We start from the raw sequence: 23,209 nt of genomic DNA on the forward strand, positions 1-23,209 counted from the left end.
TCCTAACTAGTAAGTCTTTTTTTTTTTTTTTTTTTTTTTGTCTTTTTTTTTTGTCTTTTTCCTTTTTATCCGTACCAGGGATCGAACTCACGACTGCCTACTTGCAAGGCAGGTGCTTATACCACTGAGCTAAATCCCCAGCCCCATAACTCATTTTCAAACTAAAAAAATACTATTCAGGTTTTAAAAGTGGTCTCTAATTTCATTTATGACACCACACCCTTGAAGAAAGCTGAGTCTGTCTAATATTTCCACAATAAATTACCTCTGTCTCAAATTTTTTCCTTAATCATATTAGTACTCTATAGGTATATATAATAATCACATGCATCACAGAGAATTTATACATGACATAACTTGTTTTGTTCCCCCATTCCCCTCCACTCCCCTAACCCTTCTCTCTCCATTTATAAAAGCTTTGTTTCCGTTTTTCCCCTCCTTCCTTCCTTTCCCCTCCCCTACCTTGCACCTCTCTCCATTTGAATACTTTTGAATACCATTTCACAATACCTACTATACATTTCAGTCCTTATTTACACTGTTTCTTACACCAGAGAAACAATGCAGTACTTAAACATGTGTATCCAATTTATTTCATTTAAGAGTAGACCTCAAGGTGCATCCATTTATCTAGAAATACCTCAAGCCTATCCTTCCTTATGGCAAAGTAGAACTCCATTATAAAGAAATATAGATACAAAACAAAACAAAAAAAAAACCCCTCACACATCTTTTAAAAATGAGGAAAAAAAAAATCCCAGTGTGCTGACAGATGTAAAAAATAAATAAATAAAAAAGTTTAAAAAAAAAAAATGAGGAAGGTAGTTTTATATGCCTTTGTCAGTTTTAATGTAACCAATTTAACTTCATCCCAGATTTCAAACAAGACATTAAACCACACCATGCATAGAAGTATTTAGTTTGAAGAGCCAAAACACATGTAGAAAGAAACAATCTATCAATTCCTCTCATTATCAAGAAGACCACAGACCAACACTTACTAGAAAAGAAGATATATTAAAAGAGGTTATAGAAGATTACGAATATTATGACTCCATTGTGGCCTCTCTCATTCTCTCTGCCTGTTACTGTACTTAGTGTCACTAACTGGTTTTCAAACCCTTCTCCTGTGTATATATAACCTGTCTCTCAAATGAGTGTGGCTAATTTGCATCTGAGTCCTTAAAAGTCTAAAGGTCTTTCTCTGTTGACTTCACTTCATCTTGACACATGAACTTCTTTTTTAATTATCGGTACCAGGAATCAGGTACCGAACTCAAGACCACGTGCTTGCCAGGCAGGTGCTTATGGCTTATGCTGCTGAGCTAAATCCCCAGCCCCGACACATGAATTTTCACGCATTCTTCAGAACAAAAAAAAAAAAAAAAAAAAAAAGGAGGACAGAAAACATTCTCAAATGATTAGGAAACATATGTGTAAACCACACTCACCTTCATGGGGTTCTCATCATACGTTGGGGTTCCCAGATCCATCTCAGCTTCATGCTCAAGGCTGGCATCATCTCCTGGGCTTTCCCAAGTAGGCGGATCCCACTGAGTCTGCCTAGAAGGAGGTAAGAAAAGCCATGCTGTCATGGCTAGGACACAAAAGTACAACAGATAGTGGACTGTAGAATAAGGGAGCACTATGAAATTTACATATAACATCTTGTCTACCTCTCACTCAACTCTTAATGTGCTGGAAATGGGATTTAGAAAAGCTTAAGTAAATGGAGGCGGTATCTGCCTACGCTATCTTTTGTAGGTCAAGAGATCAATAGTAGTTATATCTCCTATACACCTGGAGCAAAATACAGTAAGTCCAATGACAACAGTCCCCACAGTCCCTGACCACGTAAGAAAATTGTCCCTTGCTTTTAGAAATATCCACTCTGTACTGGGGATTGAATCTAGAGTGTGCTGAGCTGCATCCCCACCCCTTATTCGAGACAGCCCAAGGTAACCTTGAACTCCTGACCCTTCTACCACAGCTTTCTCAGGTAACTTGTGCTATATGCCTTTGTCACCACATACTGCAGGTGTCTTGATTATAATTTTATCCCTTTGGTTTAATGGTTGACAGTATGTACATGTTAAAACCATGTGTTTATTTTTGGTACCAGGGAATGAGCCACCTCACGCTTGCCAGGTAGACGCTTATATCTAACTCTCCAAGACAATACCATGTGTTTTCTGCTAAAAATATTCTTAATTGCAAAAAAGAAAGACTTAGCTATGTTAACTCATTGAACATTTGTAGCTGTTTTGAAAATAGGCAGACAAAGATTTTTCTTTTGGTGCCAAGAATTGAACTCGGGGCCTTGAGCTTGTGGGCAGGCACTGCCACAAAGCTACACCCTCAGCCAAAGATTTGTTTTTGAAGTTAGATATAATGGGTAAAAACTGGAACTAAGGATATTCATTTATAAATCTGAAGTCAGGTGTCACAGGGAATGCTATGAGGACAGTCATCAATCTTTAGTCAGCAACACTAAAGACATTTATAAATTGATGTAGATAAATTTATAAATGATCCAAAGGGAAATTATACTGTTTGGTCAAACGTGTACGCCTGTATCTGCTAACCTGAGCAACTACTTTGAAGATAACAATATGTGGGGGCTGGGGATTTAGCTCAGCGGCATAAGCGCCTGCATTATAAGCATGCAGTCGTGAGTTTAAGCCCTGGTACCGATTAAAAAAAAAAAAAAAAGATAATATGCAATATAACAACCAGTGTTAAATTTCTATCATCTTATTTTGAAATCCTGTATCACTATTGTCTATTGTGGTCATTTTGCTTTTGTTGTGTTTTGATGGTTTGCTTGATTTTTCTTTTAAAAAAACTATGTATGACCATGAAAACACCTTACATGCAATCTATGGAAAGAGCTAAAAAAAAAAAAAAAAAAAAATCAGGATTTGTACTGAAATATATGAACCAAAACCATGATTTTATTATTAACACCAAATAGATACATTAAACGTCTGTTCGTAGGTGCCAGATAGGGAAAAACCTCCAAAAAATGGAAAAGGTACACACATAAGTAAGAAACAGGATGGGTATGCCAGGTGTGGTGGTTCATGCCTGTAATCCCAGCATTCGGGAGGATCGTTGCGAGTTTGAGACCAGCCTGGGCTACAAAGTGAGCTCAAGGCCTGCCTGAACTGCATGGCGAGACCCTGTCTCAAAAAGACAAAAAAGAAAAGAAAGAAAGAAAGAGGGTGGGTGGGGGCAGTATATTAAAAACTTTGTTTAGGTGATAAAAAGAAAAGGTTTGGTTAAATTTATAGACACTGGTTTTTAAAATCAATACATACCGAGGTAGCAACACAGTAAGGACTCATTTACAAAGATAATGTTAACAAGAGTAATGAAGGGTTTTCTAAGCAGAAAGCACAAAATGAGAATGTGACTTTACAAAAATATTAAGCTTCTTTAGGCTACAAGATATCAAAAACAAAAACACTTGCAATATTCTTTTTTTTTTTCTTTTGGTACCAGGGATCGAACTTCCAACCTCGCACTTGCCAGTCAGGTGCTTATACCGCTGAGCTAAATCCCTGGCCCATTTGCAATATTCTTTATGTAGAGAAGTAATGGAGACTGATGAGATATCCCAAACAAGCAACTTACAAAAGACTCAAAAGTTGTCAGTAATCTAATAAAGATGTTCCATTTTAATAATAAAAGATTTGGAAATGAAAGTGATTTCTCACATATTAGACAAGATGAAGAGTTGACAAGAGAAAAAAGGCATTTTTGCACACTTACTTGCACAAATTAGGATTATAGGTATGTATCACTATGCTTTGCTTGTAGCATTTATCTGAAGATAGATACATCATTTACATACCATCTACAGTTGCTTACAAAATACTAGCAGAGGGGCTGGGGATTTAGCTCAGCAGCATAAGCACCTGCCACACAAGTGTGTGTGGTCGTGAGTTTGATCCCTGGTACCAATAAAAACGAAAAAGACCCAAAAAAAAAAAAAAAATACTAGCAGAGTTGAACAGTTATGATAGTAAGACTGCTTAGCCAGCAAAGCTTAAAGCATTTTTTTTTCTGGGCTTTTACACACATCCCCATCTCCAGTGTTAAATAGTTACTGGTACTTTTAAACAATCCAGTTTTCTCCAAGAATCTTATAGATTAACAGTACATCATAATAGGCTAAGCCTAACACTTAATGCCTATAATCCCAGCTACCCCAGAAGGCTGAGGTGAGAAAAGTTCAAGTTTTAGGTCAGTCTGGGCATTCCATTTATTTAAAAAAAAAAAAAAAAAAAAAAAAAAAAAAATCAAAAGCATATTTTTAAAAAGTACCAAATCTAAGGTTTAAAATATCTTCTAAAATATGAGTCTGGAAATTCAGTAGCAGTAAAACACAATATGCAACCAAAACCTTAAAAAACTGCCCAGATGGTAGCAGCTTCTCTGACCAAATGAAAGCATTTCTGGGGATCTCACACAGCCCTCTTACCTTGTGATCACATGGTAGTAATAAATCTTCCCTTCTGGATCTCGTGCAGTCTTCCAGTTGGGAGGTAAGACAATGGTTTTTGGTTTGGGAGGCGATGGAGGTGGCAGATCCAGTAGGTTATTTGTAACAACCATCTCAGGCTAAAAAACACAGTTTTTAAATATTAGTGACATGTCATTCAACTGGCTCAACAGGAAAAAATAGCTCAATTAAGCATCTAGTTCTTTAAGATAAAGTAAAAGTAAAATCTAGAAAATGGCTACAGAAACAATACATATGAAGATCATCAGGGATGTATCAGACAGTGGCTTCAAATTCACCATTCAAGGTAACACATAAAAATACTTAGGTGTTCATCATCTAGAGCCATGTGAATTCAGCTTTATATAGCCAGTGCTAAGTAATTGCAGGATAATGATTAGACTTCCATTTTAAAAATAAAAACAAAGCTTAAAAAGCAAATATTACAGAATGTTACCATTTATCCACTATATTTTTCTGTAGGCTTAAAATTTCATGGCAGCATTTTAAAAATCTTGTTACAGGTTAAAAAAGCATAAAAAGCCTTATAATCACGGTAATGAACTTGACTGTTTCCCCCAAGTTCATAGTCTGAAGCCCTAACCCCATTGTGACTGAATTTAGAGGCAATGTCTTCAAAGAGGTAATTAAGGCTCAACTGAAGCCCTAAGTGTAAGAAATGAATCCAATAAGACTTGGGGTCCATACAAGAAAAGGAGGTAACAACAGAAGGTACTTGCACAAGAGAAGGGCCTGTGAGGACACAGTGGAAAAGGTGGCCAAGTAGAGGCTACACACAGAGGCCTCTGGAGAAACCAGCCCCGACACCTTGGGACTTCCATTCTCCACAACAGTAAGAAATGAATTTCTTTTGTGTAGGCCACTCAGTCTGGTATTTTGTTATAGCAGTCCTACTCAACTAAAAATCACCATAAAGACAGATATCCTTTCCCCTGTGTAAACTAATTAATGAAGCATAATTTTTTCAGCTTTACCTTCATCTGAGCAGTTAAAGATGAATATGAGATCCCAGACTCGAATTAAATGTCCTCACACAGGTCTCTGAGCATCCTAGCTTTGAGTATTTCCCTGTTTGTCCTCACCTTACTTTGCCAAGCTGGGGCTTCTGGCACGGTTTAAGTTTTACTTCCTCCATTCCCACAGTGCTCTGGTTAGCCAGTAAAATGGCCTCTTTCCCCAAGCTTCTGTGTCACTTAACAATACTCCAAATTATCTGGCTCTGTCTATAGCAACCTTTCTATCTGTTTAAAGCCAACTTCAGTTGCCAGATTGGTATGAAAGCTTTCAATTACATTACTCTCTGTTTAGTCTTTCACATCTTTTGCCATCCCACCCTCTTATTTTCCATTTTACCCAAAGTCAGTAACACTTCATCAAGACTTCATCACAACCTTCTATGTATGGTGCAGAACCCCAAGTTTTTATTACACAACAAATACAGTGAAGTATATTATGCAATTTTATACCCCTAACCTAGGCTATAGTAACTGGTACAGTATTATATTCTAGTACTCAGTACATACCAATCGATACCTGGTCTAGAAAATTATTACTTCAAGAATTCATAAAGTGAGGGCTGAGGATTTAGCTCAGTGGCACAAGCACCTGCCTGGCAAGCGCTTAGGTGGTGAGTCTGAACCCTGGTACCAAAAAATAAAGATAAACTTATGAAGTGTAAAAATATACGGCTAGGGTAAATAACAAAAAGAATTCTAGGAGGAAAATATATACCAATAAACATAATTGTAAATTCTATAATTTTTTAAAAAATTTTGTATCAAATGGTTGAATGCATGCTCTAAGAGTGCTCAAGTAATACTGGTGACTACCTACATTAAAATAAAACCGCTAAACAAAATAAAACAAAACCGCTAAATAAAAGAAAACCTAAATAGAAGGTAGACATTCAATGACAGTTTTGGCAACTGAAATATTTCTTACAGGCTGTAAAGGTTGCGGCTGTCCTGGTGTAACTATTGTAGTCACGGCTGCAGTTGGCTGTACCACCACTCCTTGTGGGTGAGCTGCAAAAATCTGCTGTCCCTGAATATACTGAAGACTTGGCTGGGCATAACTCTAAAAGATAAAATGAAGAAATTAATAATTTGTATTCTTCTAGATCTAATAACAGTAACCACTTTTCAAATTGGCACTATTTTACTGGCCAATAAACCCCATTAAATTTCTCGTAAACTTCTCATTTATATATTTGGATGTAAGTGTGTAAAGCAACCTTTTTTTTAAGTATAAAAGTTTCATTTTACAAAAATTCCCTATTCATTTACTTTGATTTACTTTGTCATAAGAATACAGAAATTTTTGCTCTCAGGGACACTCCTGAATAGCTTTGCTCTAGATAACACTAGGATGACATGTGGTCCTGCAATATCCAAGAAATAGCACCATACTGCTCTTTCCAGGAAGCCTTTTTTTTTTAATCAGGTAACAAGCTATTCTGGTGGAATAAAGTTAAAGGCAATGAATGATAGAAAATGCAATGATCAAACTTCAAGGTCATTTGTTTTAGGTTTTTGTAATCTTCTACAATACAACAGCTTAGTGGTTAAGAAAGCAGAAGTTAACGCACCTAAAAATTTCACTACGGGGCTGGGGATTTAGCTCAGCGGCATAAGCGTCTGCCTTGCAAGCAGCAGTCGTGAGTTCGATTCCCCGGTACCGATAAAAAAAAAAAAAAGAAAAAGACAAAAAATAAAAATAAAAATTTCACTACACACTGATGCACACATTTCTGCATTAGGACGCAGAAAGCCCTTTCTTCTTCTTTTTTTTTTTTTTTTTTTTTTTGTCTTTTTCGTTTTTATTGGTACCAGGGATCGAACTCACGACTGCCTGCTTGCAAGGCAGGTGCTTATGCCGCTGAGCTAAATCCCCAGCCCCAGAAAGCCCTTTCATATGTAGTATCTCATTTAGTACAAACCATGTAAGATGCTTGTGCCTAGAGTTTCATAAGAAGCATATGTCTAGGAGTTAAACCTACTCTGCAATTATTTGTCAACCACAACAAAGCCTGCTTAAGAAGTAACAAGAAGCCTAAAAAATAACCTTGCTGACTTGAAAGGCAGTGAGTGAGTGACTGCTAAGGAATTGTATCCATTACTTAAAAACAGATTTGGATCCTAAGGACTAAGATTCTACTAAGTAGAACAATTCAGAAGCATTAACTGGTAAACACTTCAAATACTAAACATAACAATCCCAAATGGTACCTAAGAAGTGCAAAAAGGCCAGTGCAGCTACTTTTAACAAATCTCTGAACTAGTAAACACTGCTTGCCACCAATGGTACTAGGAATCAGACCCAGGGATAATCTAACACTGAGCCACATCGCCAGCCCCTTACACATTTTTTTATTTTGGCACAGGATCTTACTATTCTCCAGGCTGGCTTCCTCCTCCCTCAGTCACCCAAGAAGTAAGTTTACAGGACTGCACTACCTGCCAATGATGCATGTGCTCTACAACCAAAATACATTCCCAGTCTTTAGATAAACACTTTGGAGAGGATAAGAAAGGAGAGGAAAAAAAGAAAATTCTTGAAACTAGGTGTGGTAGTGCACAACTATAATCACGGCAATAAGATTAACAAGGTTAAGTCCAATCTGAGCAACTTGGCCCTGTCTCAAAATTAAAAGGACTAGGAATGCAGTTCAATGTAAAGATTCCGGGTTCAATCCCTAGTACTGGGAAAAACAACAAATAAATGAAGAATTTGACAAAATCAGAGTTAATAAAGGCTTATCATGCAGACATTTTAAAATAGATTACTATAGAATTAGCTGTGGTTTCTTTAGTATAAAGACAGGCTCTAAATGTAGGCTGTGAGATAACTTCTGGACTGAAACAGCATTATATAGTTTGGTCATGACTTATATTTAGAGTTTAACCCCAATCTCATCTGTTTCTAAAATGTAAAAGATACATTAAAGGAGCTTACCATCAAAAATAACAGAAGAGAATAACTTCCAAAGGAAAAGGTAAAGCATGCTGAACAACATCAGCACTGCTAGACAAATTACCCAAGATCACTGCATTCATTAGACCTATTGTGTGTTTTTTGTTGTTGTTGTGTTTTGTTTTTGAGACAGATCTCACTGTGAAGTTCAGGTTGACTTTGAACTCACAGTGATTCTCCTGCCTCAGCCTTAGGAGATCTACTGCTAAAATAAAGAATGAACATTTTCAGGGTTTTTATATTACCTTTCCCTAACCCTACAGCCAGTGATAATCATATGCCAATGACAAACTAATAATAGTATACTTAAAAAAAAAAAAAACACTTCAAGGTTCACAAACATAACATACCTTGTTAAATCTATTTGATGAGGAGACATCTGTTGGAGACTGACATGCCTTTTTAAGTGACTTGAATATATAGAAAAAACTACTTTCTTATATGTAAATCTGGATAGAAATATCTTTCAAATGTAATTTTCAATGAGAATTATTAGAGAAATCTAAGGAAATTCAAAATATTATAGAAAGAAACATGGGTTTTGTGCCCAGCTTCTAGGGATGCCCCTCCAAAAGTCACTATTACTTCATTATATAAAGGAAAAAATATATATAATTATGAATACTTCATATATTTAATTTATATAATTATGAATTACTTCATTTTATATAGTAAAAAATTCCAATCAAGCATTCAACATTTTGAGATGAGGTAACTTTGTAAGAATAGGTCACTATTCCAGGAGCACTGTACGTCATATAAACTCTCTGCTGAAGTCAAGTTTTTGAGGTGGGGATATTGCTCAGTAGCAGAGTTTTTGAGTAGCATGCACGAGGCCCCAGATTAAATCCCTGGAACAGCCAAAAAACCCTAAAAGCTTTTATATTTAATATGCAGTTATGATAAAAAGTTGAAGGTATCTTTTGAAAATACATTTATTCAAATATTATATTGAATGTATATATACATATATGCCACAAACTTAAATGTTACATATTTCATCATTACAGGTATTCTCAATACCCTGCATTAGTACTGTTGATACTGGCTTGAATAACAAAGCTCTTAAAGCTTCCTCTGGAGATCACGTCTCTGAACTACAAACCAGCAAGCTTAACTCAGCTGTATTTCATAGCCCATTAATGTCAATACTCCTTCAATATTATTAAGATAACTGAGAGATAACTTTCATGATACTTGGTGCTTTGAATCTCTGTTAGTATCTCATGCAAATCTCAACCACTGTGAGGTGTTCTGTTCATTTTATAAATGGAAAAACTAACACTCAAAAAAAAAAATTAAGTGACTATCTCTAAGACACACAATAGAAAATGAACCAGGTCTCAAAATACATAGTATCAATATGTTCTGGGTTTTGGCCAGATGTAATGGCTGAGGCAGGAGGATCGCTGTGAGTTGGAGGCCATCCTGGGCTACAAATTGAGTTCAAGGCAGCCTGAACCTCATAGTGAAACCCTGTCTCAAGACCAAAAAAAAAAAGTTCTGTGTTTTTAATACTCAATTCCCCAAAGCATCTCTGATCAACTAATGTCAACTGGGAGGGAAAAGGAGGACAGACTGAACCATACTAGTCTATTATCTATTATTCAAGTATACATAAAGTAGGTTATGGAGTTACTAAGGATTTCTTGATAAAGACAGACTGAAAACAAAATTGTGATGCTTGAGTCTTACTCTTGATAACTAAACTTAAAGGAGGAATTTTTGCTTATTGGCATAGAAAACACAGATTCTGTTTTGTAAGAACCATATAACCGCTGGGCTCTTTACTGAGGAGTCTTTAATAGATACTACACTTGATCTTAGCCAAGGCTTATAAGCGACTGAGGAGTCTTTAATAGATATTTTTCAGTGATGCTGCTTAGGCTCCAACACTGAAATTGAAGACACTTCAAGAACAGGAATGAGGGCCAGGGATTTAGCTCAGCAGCATAAGTGCCTGCTTCGCAAGCGCATGCTTGTGAATTCAACCCCCGACACCCAAAAAAATAAATAAATAAATCAACCCAGGAATTTGCTCATGCTAGCTCTACTATCAAGCTGCATTCGCTAGCCTGCAAGTAAACTGTATTTATTGTGCTTTGGATACACAGGCTCAGGAAAAGGAGAGGGAGAACACCTCAAAAATCATGGCTTGGTCCAAGAAAGAATATGACAAGAAAAGCAGGGTAAGTTAGGACACATTTTTAAGATTTCTCAAACAGCCAGGTTTGGTGATACATGCCTATAATCCCAGCACTGTGAGGGCTACAGCAGGCAGATAGTGTATGCAAGGTCAGTCAGCCTGGGTTATGGACCAGGAGCCTGCCTTTTAAAAAAAAAATCTCTAAAACATTCTATAGGAGGCAGGATTAAACATACAAATATGTATATACAAAGAAAATTTATATCTGATGTCAAAAATGTCTATTTTCTTACTAGTCTTATTTAGCAAGATAATATTTTAAGTCAAACTTCAAATAAAAAACAAAACAAAAACATAGCCAACAAAACAACCAAGTATAATAAATTTCACATGGTAAGGGAATAAGCTAATTAAGAAAGTCAAGTATTGCATATTTCCTCTAAAATGTGGAATTTAAATGCAAAACCAAAGACAACAGGAAAATAGAACTATTACTAGACAAGAGGAAGAGAATAAGAGGAGAAGGGGTGGGTATAAAGAAAGGTAATGGGTGGGAATGAATATTATATATATGTATGTATATATGGTACTTTTTTTTTTTTTCTTAATGATGGAACCAGGGATCAAACTCATGACCTTGTATTTGCCAAGCAGGTGCTTAAGCCATTGAGCTAAATCCCCAGCCCAATATATATATACGAAAATACCACATGGAAAACAAATATTCTATAAATTAATATGAATTAATAAAATATGTGTATTTTAAGAGTTCAATGCAACATCATTTACAATTATGCAAAACATCTTTCCATTTAAATGATTACCCCAGGGAGATCATACAACTATTAAAACATGTAGGTGTAGCTATGTATACACATATACAAAGACACAGTAAAGTGGAAAATGACATGATAAATAGGAAAACATGAGATTTAAGACTATAAATACCTAAGATTCATGAATATGTGGTTAAAGAAATTACAAAAAGTAAACATATTAATTCAGCTAGGGTTGCAGGGGTTAAAGCAGGATACTTTGTCATGGCCATTTAAAAAAATATTTGAGCCTGGTATAGTGGTGTCCATCTATAGTCTTAGTTACTTGGGAGGCTAAGGTGGAAAAATCAATTGAGCCTGCTGATTAAGAGACCACACTGGGCAATTTGGTGAGACCCTGACTCAAAAAATAGTTTTACCACAAAATATTAAGCATTGGGCCAGGGATGTAGCTCAGCAGCATAGCACCTGCCTGGCAAGCGTGAGGCCCTGAGTTTGATTCCCAGTACCCCTTCTTCCCCAAAAATATTAAATAGTAATTTTTACTTCTCTAAGTGACATGTGCAGAAAACACTGTTGGGAGTCTTCTGTATCCACACTAATTTGCTTTAAGAAGTGATAGGAAAGATACAAGAATGTGGTAAGAACAATGTTTTATACGTTATTTAAGCTGAAAAATATACTGCTTTCTTTTCTTGGGGGGGGGGTCTGATTTTTTTTAAAAAATCTTTTTGAGACAGGGTCTTGCTATGTAGTTCAGGCTTGCCTCGAACTTGCCACAATCTGCCTGCCTTAGCCTCCCAAGTGCTGGGATTACAGAAGTGTGCTATCACACCTGGCTAAAAAAAATCTGATTTTGAAACACACAAAATATACTCTGGAATATAAAATCAATATTCTTAGCTTTTAAACTCATTATTTCGTACCAAAGTGATAATCTCAGTCTCAATGTATCAAAACCATTCTGGCAAACTTCATGAGAGTAACATGTACAACAGAAAAGGTAACATACAACGCCAGGCATGCTGGCGCACACCTGTAATTGGAACACTCTGGAGGACTGAAGCAGGAGGATCCAAATTTGTGTCTGCCTGGGCAATTTATGGATACCTAATCTCAAAGTACAAAGGGCTGGGGATGTAGGTCAGTGTGAAGGCCCTAGGATCCCAGATACCACGGGATAGGGATGTGGAAGAAGGATAAGGTACAAACTGAGTCTAGAGGAAAAAAGGACTATCTCAATTATAGTGACAAAGGGTTCTCATTTGGCAGGTATACAGAAGACTACATATTCGTTTTTATGTGTGGAGGTATGGGGGGGGAATCTTTTTGAAACAGGGGTTCCCTGCGCAGTTGAGGCTGGCCTCAAACTCACAGCACTCCTATTGCCTTAGCCTTCAAAGTGCTGGAATTATAGGCCTGGGCCACCATGCCTGGCCATACTCGCTATTTATAAGCAACAAGGAGAGGATTAAAGCAAAAATGATTATGTTAATACCGAATTATTTTTACTGTACAGTACATCAATAGTTGCCAATCCTCTAAATCCTCTATGATGACTCCTCATGATCACTATCTGTTACTTACACTCTTAGGCAGTCTCTCTAACCTCCCTGGGGGACCAACAAAATATAGCAGAAGTGATGTTATATCTTTTTTCTTTTCCTTCTTTTTTTTTTGTCCTTTTCCTTTTTATCGGTACCGGGATCGAACTCACGACTGCCTGCTTGCAAGGCAGGCATTTATGCCGCTGAGCTAAATCCCCAGCCCCTTCTTTTCCTTCTTGAGATGAGATCTCATTATGTAGCCTAGGCTGGCCTCGAACTCACAGTGAACCTAACTCTTCAGCCTCCCAAGTGCTGAGATTACAGGCATAAAACACCATCACAGGCTCAAGGTTACATCAAAAGAAATTCGCAGTTTCTGCAACTGATCGTTTCCTCACCTGGATCGCTTGCTTTAAGGAAAATAGTTGATAATTTAGTATGCACCCCTACTGAAGTCTAAGCAGCAAGAAACTGAGACTTGCCACAGACCAGAGACGAGTAAAGCCCAAGCTAAAAGTCTGACTTTAATTTCATGGAAGATTATTAGCCAAACCACCTACTTGAGCTGCTTCTGAATTCCTGACTCACCTGCACAAGGCCCTGTACTTGATCCCTAGCTCTGAAAAAAAAAAATCGTGTGTGTGTGTGTGACTTTTGTCCTTTGTACCGCATTTCATAACTTCCACAGACTCACACAGAAAAATAGGTTATAAATACCTGTACAATTGGTGGAGTTGTCTGTGAGTAAGGAGATGTCACACCATAGACACTTGGACATGTCTGTCCTTGATAATATATGGTTGTCTGAGACTGTGCAGGAGAGTACTGCTGCTGTACACTGACAGATTGCTGGTTTGAATCCCAAACACTGTAATTCTGTCCTTGGACTGGGCCTGGGGTTGGTACTGGCATGACAGCAACACTGGAGTCTTGGTGTACCACACCATCACTCTGAGCCACATATTGTGAACTAGACACTTCCACAGGGGCTGCCACATGTGGCACCACTGGCACTGGTGGAGGGGCAGCAAGGGGTTCTGTAGAATGTCCCACCAAGGGTTGAGCATGATCATAAGGAGCGGGAGAACACACAGGGTCCATGCTGGGTGTTGGCAGGAGCACCTTTCCAGCATTTGGGTTGCTGGGATCCACATAGGCCTGCATGGGATAACCTGGTGGATAGCCAGCAAAAGGGTGATGGGGGGCATTATAGCCAAGAGAGTCATAGGGCAGTGGTGATGTCATTCCCAGATTTTGCATCTGCTGCTGCTGTTTCTGAGCCTCTCGCTGAGCTACTTCTTGCTCAAACAACTTTCGGCGTTCCTCTGTAGAGAGTTTATTGCGGTCTTTAATTCTTACTTTCTTTTTAGACGTTGGTGTATCATACCTAGAAAGAAAACAGTAAGAGAGATCACAAACTTACTAAATTATGGGCATAATCTAAACACATGAGAACTATCATGTGACTCATTAACCACTTCATTAACCAACTTCGATTTTGTCAGCAGTTAAAAATCACACCTGGGGGCTGAGGATTTAGCTCAGTGGTGTAAGGACCTGTCAGGCAAGCACAAGGTCATGAGTTTGATTCCTGGTACCAAACAAAAACCCCTCAAAGTTAGTTAAGAGTTTTGCCAATAGAAAAGAACCCCAAAGAAATCAACATCTAGGTGAAATTACTATGGAAGGAACTAACTACAAGGAGATACAAGGGATTCTCGGATTCTTGAACTTCATTTAAAGATACATAACAGCAACATATTCTTTATAACTGGAGTCTATTGTAAAACTATAAATTTTAAAATCTGAAAGAAAAAAAGTGTGACGAACCAAGAAATAATCTAATACTCAATCTAATTCAGTATTGCTAAAGTCCAGAGTATGATTAAATAAACAGATCAGCTCTGAAAAGAATCAGGAGTTTGGAAGATAAACACAAATTCAATGAATTTCAATCAGGTAAAAGAAATCCATATATAAACATATAATATAGGAAAAATATTTTTAAAGTAGACCAAGCGAAAAAGCAAGATTATTTGAAGAATGATGACAATTGGGCTAATAAATTTCACAAAACCAACAGGGAAAGTCAGAGGACCAATAGCATCAAAGTGTTGAAGGGAACTGTTAACCTAACAAAGCTTACCTTTAAAATAAGTATTTCTTGAGTCAGGGATTTAGCTCAGTGGCATAAGCACTTGTCTGGCAAGCATGAGGTCATGAGTTCGATCCATGGTACAAAAAAAAAAAGAAAAAGATGTTCTTTCAAGTAAGTATTTTTCAAAATATTATTCCTAGAACTAATAGATGATCTGGCATTTCCTCTCCCATGTGCACATCATAAATTTTTAAAAAATTAAAAGGCAGGATTCAGGAGGGTTGGGTAGTGTGTGTCTATAAGCCCAACACTCCAGAAGACTGAGGCAAGAGTTGAATCCCAGCCTGGGCAATTTAGCCCTGTCTCTTTAACAGAAAATAAAAGGGCTGGGGAGGTACCTCATTGCAAAAGATAACAAGGGTTTAATCCTCAGTATCTCAAAAATAAAACATTTGAAAAAAAAAAAAAGGTGTAAATCTTATATTGAGCAGCAATATGCATAAGAGGAAAAATGTGGAAATACAGCTGGGTATGGCAGCCCATGTGTGTAACTCTAGCACTTAGTGGGTTTAGGAAAAAAGATCATAAGTTCAAGGTTAGACCAAACTATATGTAGCAACAGAGTGAAAAAAAGGAGGAGGAGGAAAAAGAAAGAATAGTAGAGGGTATGGAAATAATCCAAAGGTCTGATACATTTATAAACTAGTACAGCTATACAATGGACCCAGTAACAGAATGCTGGAGACACAACATGGATGAATCTAAAATGCAATATGCCAAGTAAAAGGTGGCAGATTCAAATGTTTTGTACTATATGATACCATATAAATGACGTTCTGGAAAAGGATCAGAGAGCAAAGTTATCTCTTAAGAGATATTATATGAGAAAAACTGAGTATAAAGGGATACAAGGGAATCTTCTAAAGCAATAGAAGTGTTCTTATGTATAACTGTGTTGTCAGTTGACACAACAGTGCATTTAAAAAAACCTCACTGAATTCACTTAAAATAATGATCTTACTCTATCTGTTATTATATGAGCTGATTTTTTAAAAAATGAGCAGTGTAAGCAAGAAAAATGAGTAAGATTTAAGTACCTATACTGTTCAGAACACTCATTAATTTCAGATTCTGATTAAACTGACTGAACCAGCAAAAAAAAAAAAAACCTGCCAAAATGTATTTTAAAAACTAAAATCAGTTATAAACTATTTATTAGATATACAAAACTAAAGCCAAGGTGGATATGGTGGTGTACACCTGAAACAGATGTACATGAGTTGAAGCTGAGACAGATGATCATGAGTTCAAACCCAGCATGGGCAACTTAGCAAGACCCTGTCTCAAAAAAACAGGATTGAAGAGGTAGCTTAGTATGAAGACCCTAAGTGAAAGAAGAAAGGATGAAAATTGGGGGGGGGGACCTCTTATTTATTTATTTTTGGTACCAGGGATCGAACTCACGACCTTGCGCTTGTCAGACAGGCAATTACGTGTCTGAGTTAAATCCCCAGCCCAACTTTTAATAATATTAAAGAGAATTTAAGACAGACTATAAGTCTGAATAAACTTTCAAGAACTGGTATATGATATGCAAGACCAACTAATGGTAGTTGCATTACCAATTTACCAAAAAATGTAAGTTTACACTGGAAATCATACTAAAATCAAAAGGCAAAATTAATGTTTTAAGAACCCATGCAAATTAAAAATTAAAAGGAAACCAAAACTAAAAACCTTTGGGGGGGTGGGTAATGGAAATTGAACTAAGGACCTTGTGTTTGCCAGACAGGCACTGAGCTACAGTCTTAGCCCTAAAAACCTTTTTAAAAAGACAGAAAACCATCAGTATAAATCATTATCAAGATAAAAAATATTGCTGAGGAAGGTGACAGATGTTTCTGATTCCACCTACTTGAAAGGCTGAAGGACACCAAATTCAAGGCCAGCTTGAGTAATTCAATACAACCCAAAAAGATATTGCTGAGGAAGGTGGCAGATATTTCTGATTCCACCTACTTGAAAGGCTGAAGGACACCAAATTCAAGGCCAGCTTGAATAATTCAATATAACCCTGTTTCAAAAGTTTAATAGGGCTGAGATATAGCTCAGGGGTATAGCACTTACCTAACATGCACGAGGCATGTATTGGTTTCAAATCGCAATACAAAAAACAAAAGAAAAACCATTTATTACACTATGGTTTGTATTGGAGGCTCTTGTTAGCAGAAAACAAGACAAAGTCCATCATGGTGGCACATGCCTATAATCCCAGCACTTGAGAAGCTGGGGCAAAAGGACTGCAAATTCAAATCATGCCTGGAAACCTTACCAAGAACTTGTCTCAAAATAAAAAAATAAAAGAGGGGTTCTGGGGATGTAGTTTAATGCCAAGGTGGCCATAGTGGTACATGCCTGTGATCCCAACACTCTGGGAAGCTGAGGCAGGAGGCTCACACATTTAAGCCCAGACTGAGCAATTTAGGGAGACTGTCTCAAAAGAAAAAAATAAAATGGTCAGACAGTGTAGCTCAGTGTGAAGGGACCTGCATTCAATCCCTACCCCTGACAGTGGGAGACAGTGAGCTAGGGAGCACATAAGAATAAGAGAAAGAAAACAAATGCAAAGGGGTATTGACAAATAAATGGGGGGAACCTCATATATATTTTCAAAATTAGTTCTGTATGGCCACCAAACATAGCTCCCTAATGTAAGTCAACTGTGTATCTAAACACCAAACCAAAAATGTGAGAAAATTACAGTTCCTAGATAAATATACCACAGATGTGTATATCTGGGAAGAACTTTTTTTTTTGCTCTGGGGCAGGCACCGTGCCATTAAGCTATACCCCCAGCTTAAATTTTTTTTCAAAGAAAGCCTTTACTTTTTTGTTACTAGGGATTAAACCCAGGGCCTTCATACTGAGCTACATCCCCTGCATCTTCCTCCTTTAAATTCTGAGACAAGTCTTGCTAAATTGCCCAGGCTGGGCTTGAATATTTGTGATATTCCTCCTGCCTCGCCTCCAGAGTGCTGGGATTACAAGTATGTACCACCACACAACTCCAGTTGGATTAAGGATTTAATTCTCTTCTAAAAATACATATATAAGAACATGCGATTACTTCCAGGGTAGGGAAGGATGTCTCCTCCTTCTTTTCCCTAGTGCTATAGATGAAGCCCAGGGCTCTGGGTATGGCAGGCAAGCACTCTACCACTGAGTTATATACCGAGTTCTAAGAAGGGTTTTTAAGTCACAAGTAAGTACTAACCGTAAGGAAGACACACAATATGTAATAGATTTAATTACATCACAATTAACTTTACATATCAAAAGATACCCAAAAAAGTCTAAATACAAGCCATAAACTCACAGAATACAGTTGTAAAAAGTATCCTCAAGACAGAATTACACTTACAATACATATAAAGAACTCCTAAATTCAAATCACGATGAATTATCATTAAGTGTCTGGCAACTGCATTTTACGAATCCTACATATTAATTTTTTTAAAAAAGCAAATTTAACTTAAAAAGAACTTTCCTGGAATAAACGTTTGCTACCCTCAGTACAGGATTATGTGTTTATTTTTCTACTAGCAGAAGGGAGCCTCTGATAGTTTTTACATTAGTATTTTGATTGGTATGGAATAAGACTCACTAGAAAACAAGTATGTTTCTCAGGCTGGTCTCAAACTTGTGATCCTCCTTCCTCAACTTCTAAGTAGCTAGGATTAAGGGCTGAGTCACTAGACACGGCAAAGTTTTATTTTTTTTGTTTTTGTTTTTAATTAGTGCCAGCCAGGGATCGAACTCACAACCATGTGCTTGCAAAGCAGGCGCTTATGCCACTGAGCTAAATCCCCAGCCCACGGCAAAGTTTTTTTGTTTTGTTTTAATGGTAGCAGGAATTCAACTGAGGCTCTAGAACGTTAAGCAAACATGCTACACTGCATTATGTCCTCAGCTCCCCATACTTTTTGAAAATTTTCAGTTGCCCAGGCTCACCTTAAACTTTGTGATCCTCCTGCCTCAGTCTCCAGAAGAACTAGGATTATAAGTGTTGACCACAGGTTTTAAAGCTATGACTTCTGAAGAATTACTACTTTAGGGAGGGGGTGGTGCTATAGATAGATAGATAGATACATAATTTTTTTTTAAAAAAAAAAGACAGGATCTCCCTTAAGTTGTTCTGGCTGGTCTCAAACTTGAAATTCTCCTTCCTCAGCCTCTTGACATTAGATTTACAGTTACTGCCCATCAACTTCCACTGCAATTTTATTTATTTATTTATTTAGGTACTGGGGAATGAACTTGTGCTCACCGGTCAAGCGCTTGAGCCATTGAACTAAAACCCTGGCCCTCCACTGCAATTTTTTTCAATTAGCTAATTTATTTTAATGTTTTGATTTTTTTTGCAGAGAATAAAACAAAACAATAAAATAGAACAAAACAAAACAGTGAGAACAAAACTGAATTTCAAAAATAAGACAGAAGGAAATTCCCCATAGTTTGCTGTATTGCATATTGTTATCCTCAGCCAATCAGTCAAGATAAGCATTAAGCTGTTTTTTTGTACCTCAGTTGCTATCATCCCAGCGTGTGTGTGTGTGTATGTGTCTGTGTGTGTCTGTGTGTGTCTGTGTTTTGTGTATATTTCCTTATTGTGTCCCAGCCCACATACTGCCTGCCTCACAGAAAGGCAGGCTGACTTCCAGGTTCTTTTCCCAGTCCTTGGCCACCACTGGCTTATGAGCCACTGCACTTTAAAGAACAAATCTTTGGTTCACTAGCATTTATATGTCATCAAATAGAAATTATTCAAGTTAGATGTAGAGTCTTTCTTAAGATATATCAGTAAAAGTTTTAGGGGCCTGGGGATTTAGCTCAGCGGCATAAACGCCTGCCTTGCAAGCAGGCAGTCGTGAGTTCAATTCCTGGTACCGGTAAAAACGAAAAAGACAAAAAAAAAATTAAAAAAAAAAAAAAAAAGATATATCAGTAAAAGTTTTACATTCACTCATCAACACACAATACTAATTCCAAATGTCACTGGTGTCCAAACTGTGTCAGAAGTAGACTCACAGAGTCATCTGCATGAACTTGGAAACTGTTTTTGTTTTTGTAGCAAACTGGAGACTAAACTCAGGGCCTTCACACTGAACTTACATTTCCAGTTCTTCTAACTTTTGAGACAGTCTCACTAAGTCTCCAAATTGCCAGTTTCGGCTCCATCTTACAAATTCTCCTACCTTAGCCTCCTGGGGTGCTGGTTTTATAAGTCATCACATTCAGGAACTTACATACTTTTGGACTTGTTCCCCCCCAAAAGAAAACACACAATCACTTACCTGTCGTCTGGCCTTTTTGTTCCCCGCTCATAAGCAGAAGAGGGTGGTGAAAGGGAACCCCTTCGTTTCCGTTTCTCTTTATTCTGAGTCTGCTTATCTGGATCCCTCTCTCTTGACCTGTTAGGAGTCTTTGGGGCAGTCGTTTGATCTCTGAGTCCAACAGCATCCCTTCCTCGCTCAGTTGCTAAGGGAAAAATGTTTGGGAAATTTTATTTGGTAGACTCTTCTCCACTCTAGTAGTAAGTCAAGTATATGACTAAATATCTATCCACCAAATGTACCTAAGGACCCTTCTTCCCTCAGCTATCTCATCCAAATTTGAATGAGACTCAAGTCTTACGTGTGTATTCACTCTATTTACTAAAAACTCTCTTCCGTGAATGCCCTTCTCTTTTCCTCACCAAAGGCTTAGGCCAAGTGTTTAGCACTGCTAACAAGTACTGTGAGCACATCTACATAAGATGTCCCTTTTACCTTTGGCAAGGCAATCTTCCTGTCAGTTCAAAATATAGAAAACCATTAACTGGACCTGTAACTCTATAATTAGTATTTTTTTAAAAAGCCTGACATGCTGAGCTTAAAAACACCAATTAAAAATGTTTGCTTAATTTTAAAAAGGTGTTTATTAAGCAACATTTTATGAACTACAAATAAAAAGAGAAAATATTTCAAACATACACGTTAACTTGGTAAGTTATCACAGCCAGGCAGGGAGATACATCTCCAAAGAAAGGGATAACAGATTCCTATTCAAAGATGTACTACTAACCTTTTTCATTGTTTCTCTTTATTTAGAATGATTTTTACTTTGTCTTCACTTAACCAAATTCTACTTTTCCCCAAAGCTGATCTGAGTACTGCTCTTCACTGATCATGATTACTAACCAGTTTCTCACCTTCCTAAGTCCTCTCCCCACTAAATACTTCAGGTGCTACTGAACACATCAATTTGACTGGTATTACATGCTTTAGGCTTTGTACATATTAATACTGTATCCTGACTAATCAGATCCCCCTCCCTATTTTTTTGCTTGGAATTAGGGTCTCTCTATGTAGGCCAGGCTGGCCTTGAACTTGTGGTTTTGCCTCTACCCCTGAAGGTTGGGATTACATGCATGCACCACTATTCCTGGCTTAGGGAAGACTTTTTTATAAAACATCACTCTCAGTACAAAGCAGATTCTCAATAAACATAATGGTTTGGTTTTCTGTTTGTCTGTTTTGCAACTAGGGATCACATTCAGGACCTCACACTTGCAAGGCAGGCGATACACTGATAAGCTATATCCCCAGCCCTGGATTTTTGTTTAAATCACACCATAAAAAACTCAGTCCCTGTTACAGAATGAAATCTGTACAAGCCATTCTTCTAGGTTTTTAAAAATCCCATATTTAAGCATCTGCCAGTGGGGAGACTTAACAGAATTTGGACTGCACGCTGATACAAAATGCTGTACAACTAGCTCACAAGGTATTAGCATTATGTCTTTCTATGAGGTGCTCATGACTATTCTGCTTCCTCCTATAAATTTCATGCTTCTTGCCCTGGTGTAAATTTAATTAAAGTTCCCCTATTTTTCCACTATACCTGGTAAAACAAAAAAAGGATTCACACCAACAGTTCACATTTTGACTCTTAGAATATGTAAGGCAGGGAATTAATTCTATTTATTTGGACTGATTTCCTCATATTAGAAAACAGGTACAATTATGACTGTATTTCCTAAATTATTTCACAGTTCATCCGAATTTTGCCTTCATTTCTTGACACTGATGGGTGAACACAGGTTTGTACTATAAGCATTTCCTTGTTCTAAAAGCCTAAGAATGAGATGAGGGTTCTGTACATGACTGAGACTGAAGATGCCACAGAAAAGCTGCTCCCTAAAAAGTTCATAGTTGTACATTAAATGCCATCTTCTGCATGCTGTGGAGTTCCACAATAGAGTAACTATTTGCAAATTATTGCAGGAAACCTTCATGGGTATTTAAGTTTTGCCTATGTTGCTAATGGTTTCAACTAAGTGAACCCCAAGAGTTAGCCTCAGATAATCAACCCATGGTGGTGCCACATTTTTGCCAAGCAATACTGCCCAGCATTGCCTTTTTTCTTATAGAAAAAGTTCTTCACAGCCCTATCACATTTGATTACAAAGAGACTAAACCAAGTAGAATTTTAAAATATGCCAAAGACACAACAGTGGTACAAAAGATCTCTCACAGGTTATGTAAGAATATTTAAGATTACAATTATGTACATGAAAAATAAGGTAAAAAGACTAGAAAACAAAACAAAGGAAGCAGACACACACACACACACACACACACAGAGGAAAAAAACACTTCACATATACTGGATTCTTTATTCTATACTGGTTCAATCCTAGCAGACTTCAAGAAACCAATGACAGCCACCCTAATTGAGCTCATTGCTTTCATTCCTAAAATAAAACTGCTTTGAAATATAACTGACTGGTAAACCCCAGAAACCATAGACTCTCTGTTTCTATTCTGCAACAATTAAATTTTAGCCTTTTTATTGTCACTGACTTTCTGGGAATCCAGCACAACTTTAGAACCTTTCGCAGAAAAGAAAATATATATAGGCTTTTGCATAAATATAAAATATTGTTTCACAAACCTCTGGGTACAGGTTTAACCATGCATACTCTATAGAGAACAAATGAAGAGATGGAAAGCTACTGAAGACCATGACTTCAAGGAAAGCAGCAACACAAGTAGTTAAGGGTCCTCTCTTTTGGCAAAAAAATCATTAAGAAAGCAAAAA

General features: G+C 37.2%; 1 protein-coding gene across 2 annotated transcripts in view; it reads right to left on the reverse strand.

The window, feature by feature from the left end:
- The window catches only part of Setd2 (SET domain containing 2, histone lysine methyltransferase), a 106,603-nt gene that overhangs the window by 16,486 nt on the left and 66,908 nt on the right, over nucleotides 1-23,209 (reverse strand). Inside the window, exons 14-18 of one of the 2 annotated variants that reach the window (XM_003477037.5) lie at nucleotides 20,422-20,605; nucleotides 13,687-14,356; nucleotides 6,470-6,604; nucleotides 4,487-4,626; nucleotides 1,452-1,563 (exon numbers count right to left, since the gene is read on the reverse strand). In XM_003477037.5, coding sequence (XP_003477085.1) covers nucleotides 1,452-1,563; nucleotides 4,487-4,626; nucleotides 6,470-6,604; nucleotides 13,687-14,356; nucleotides 20,422-20,605 — 1,241 coding nt within the window. Of the gene's footprint in view, nucleotides 1-1,451; nucleotides 1,564-4,486; nucleotides 4,627-6,469; nucleotides 6,605-13,686; nucleotides 14,357-15,115; nucleotides 15,267-20,421; nucleotides 20,606-23,209 lie in introns of those variants that run through there. The other variant, XM_063261066.1, reaches the window with a different exon arrangement.

Source organism: Cavia porcellus, unplaced genomic scaffold, assembly GCF_034190915.1.
Source record: "Cavia porcellus strain 051 isolate PalLab524CR breed Dunkin Hartley unplaced genomic scaffold, mCavPor4.1 scaffold_14, whole genome shotgun sequence".
NCBI lineage: Eukaryota > Metazoa > Chordata > Mammalia > Rodentia > Caviidae > Cavia > Cavia porcellus.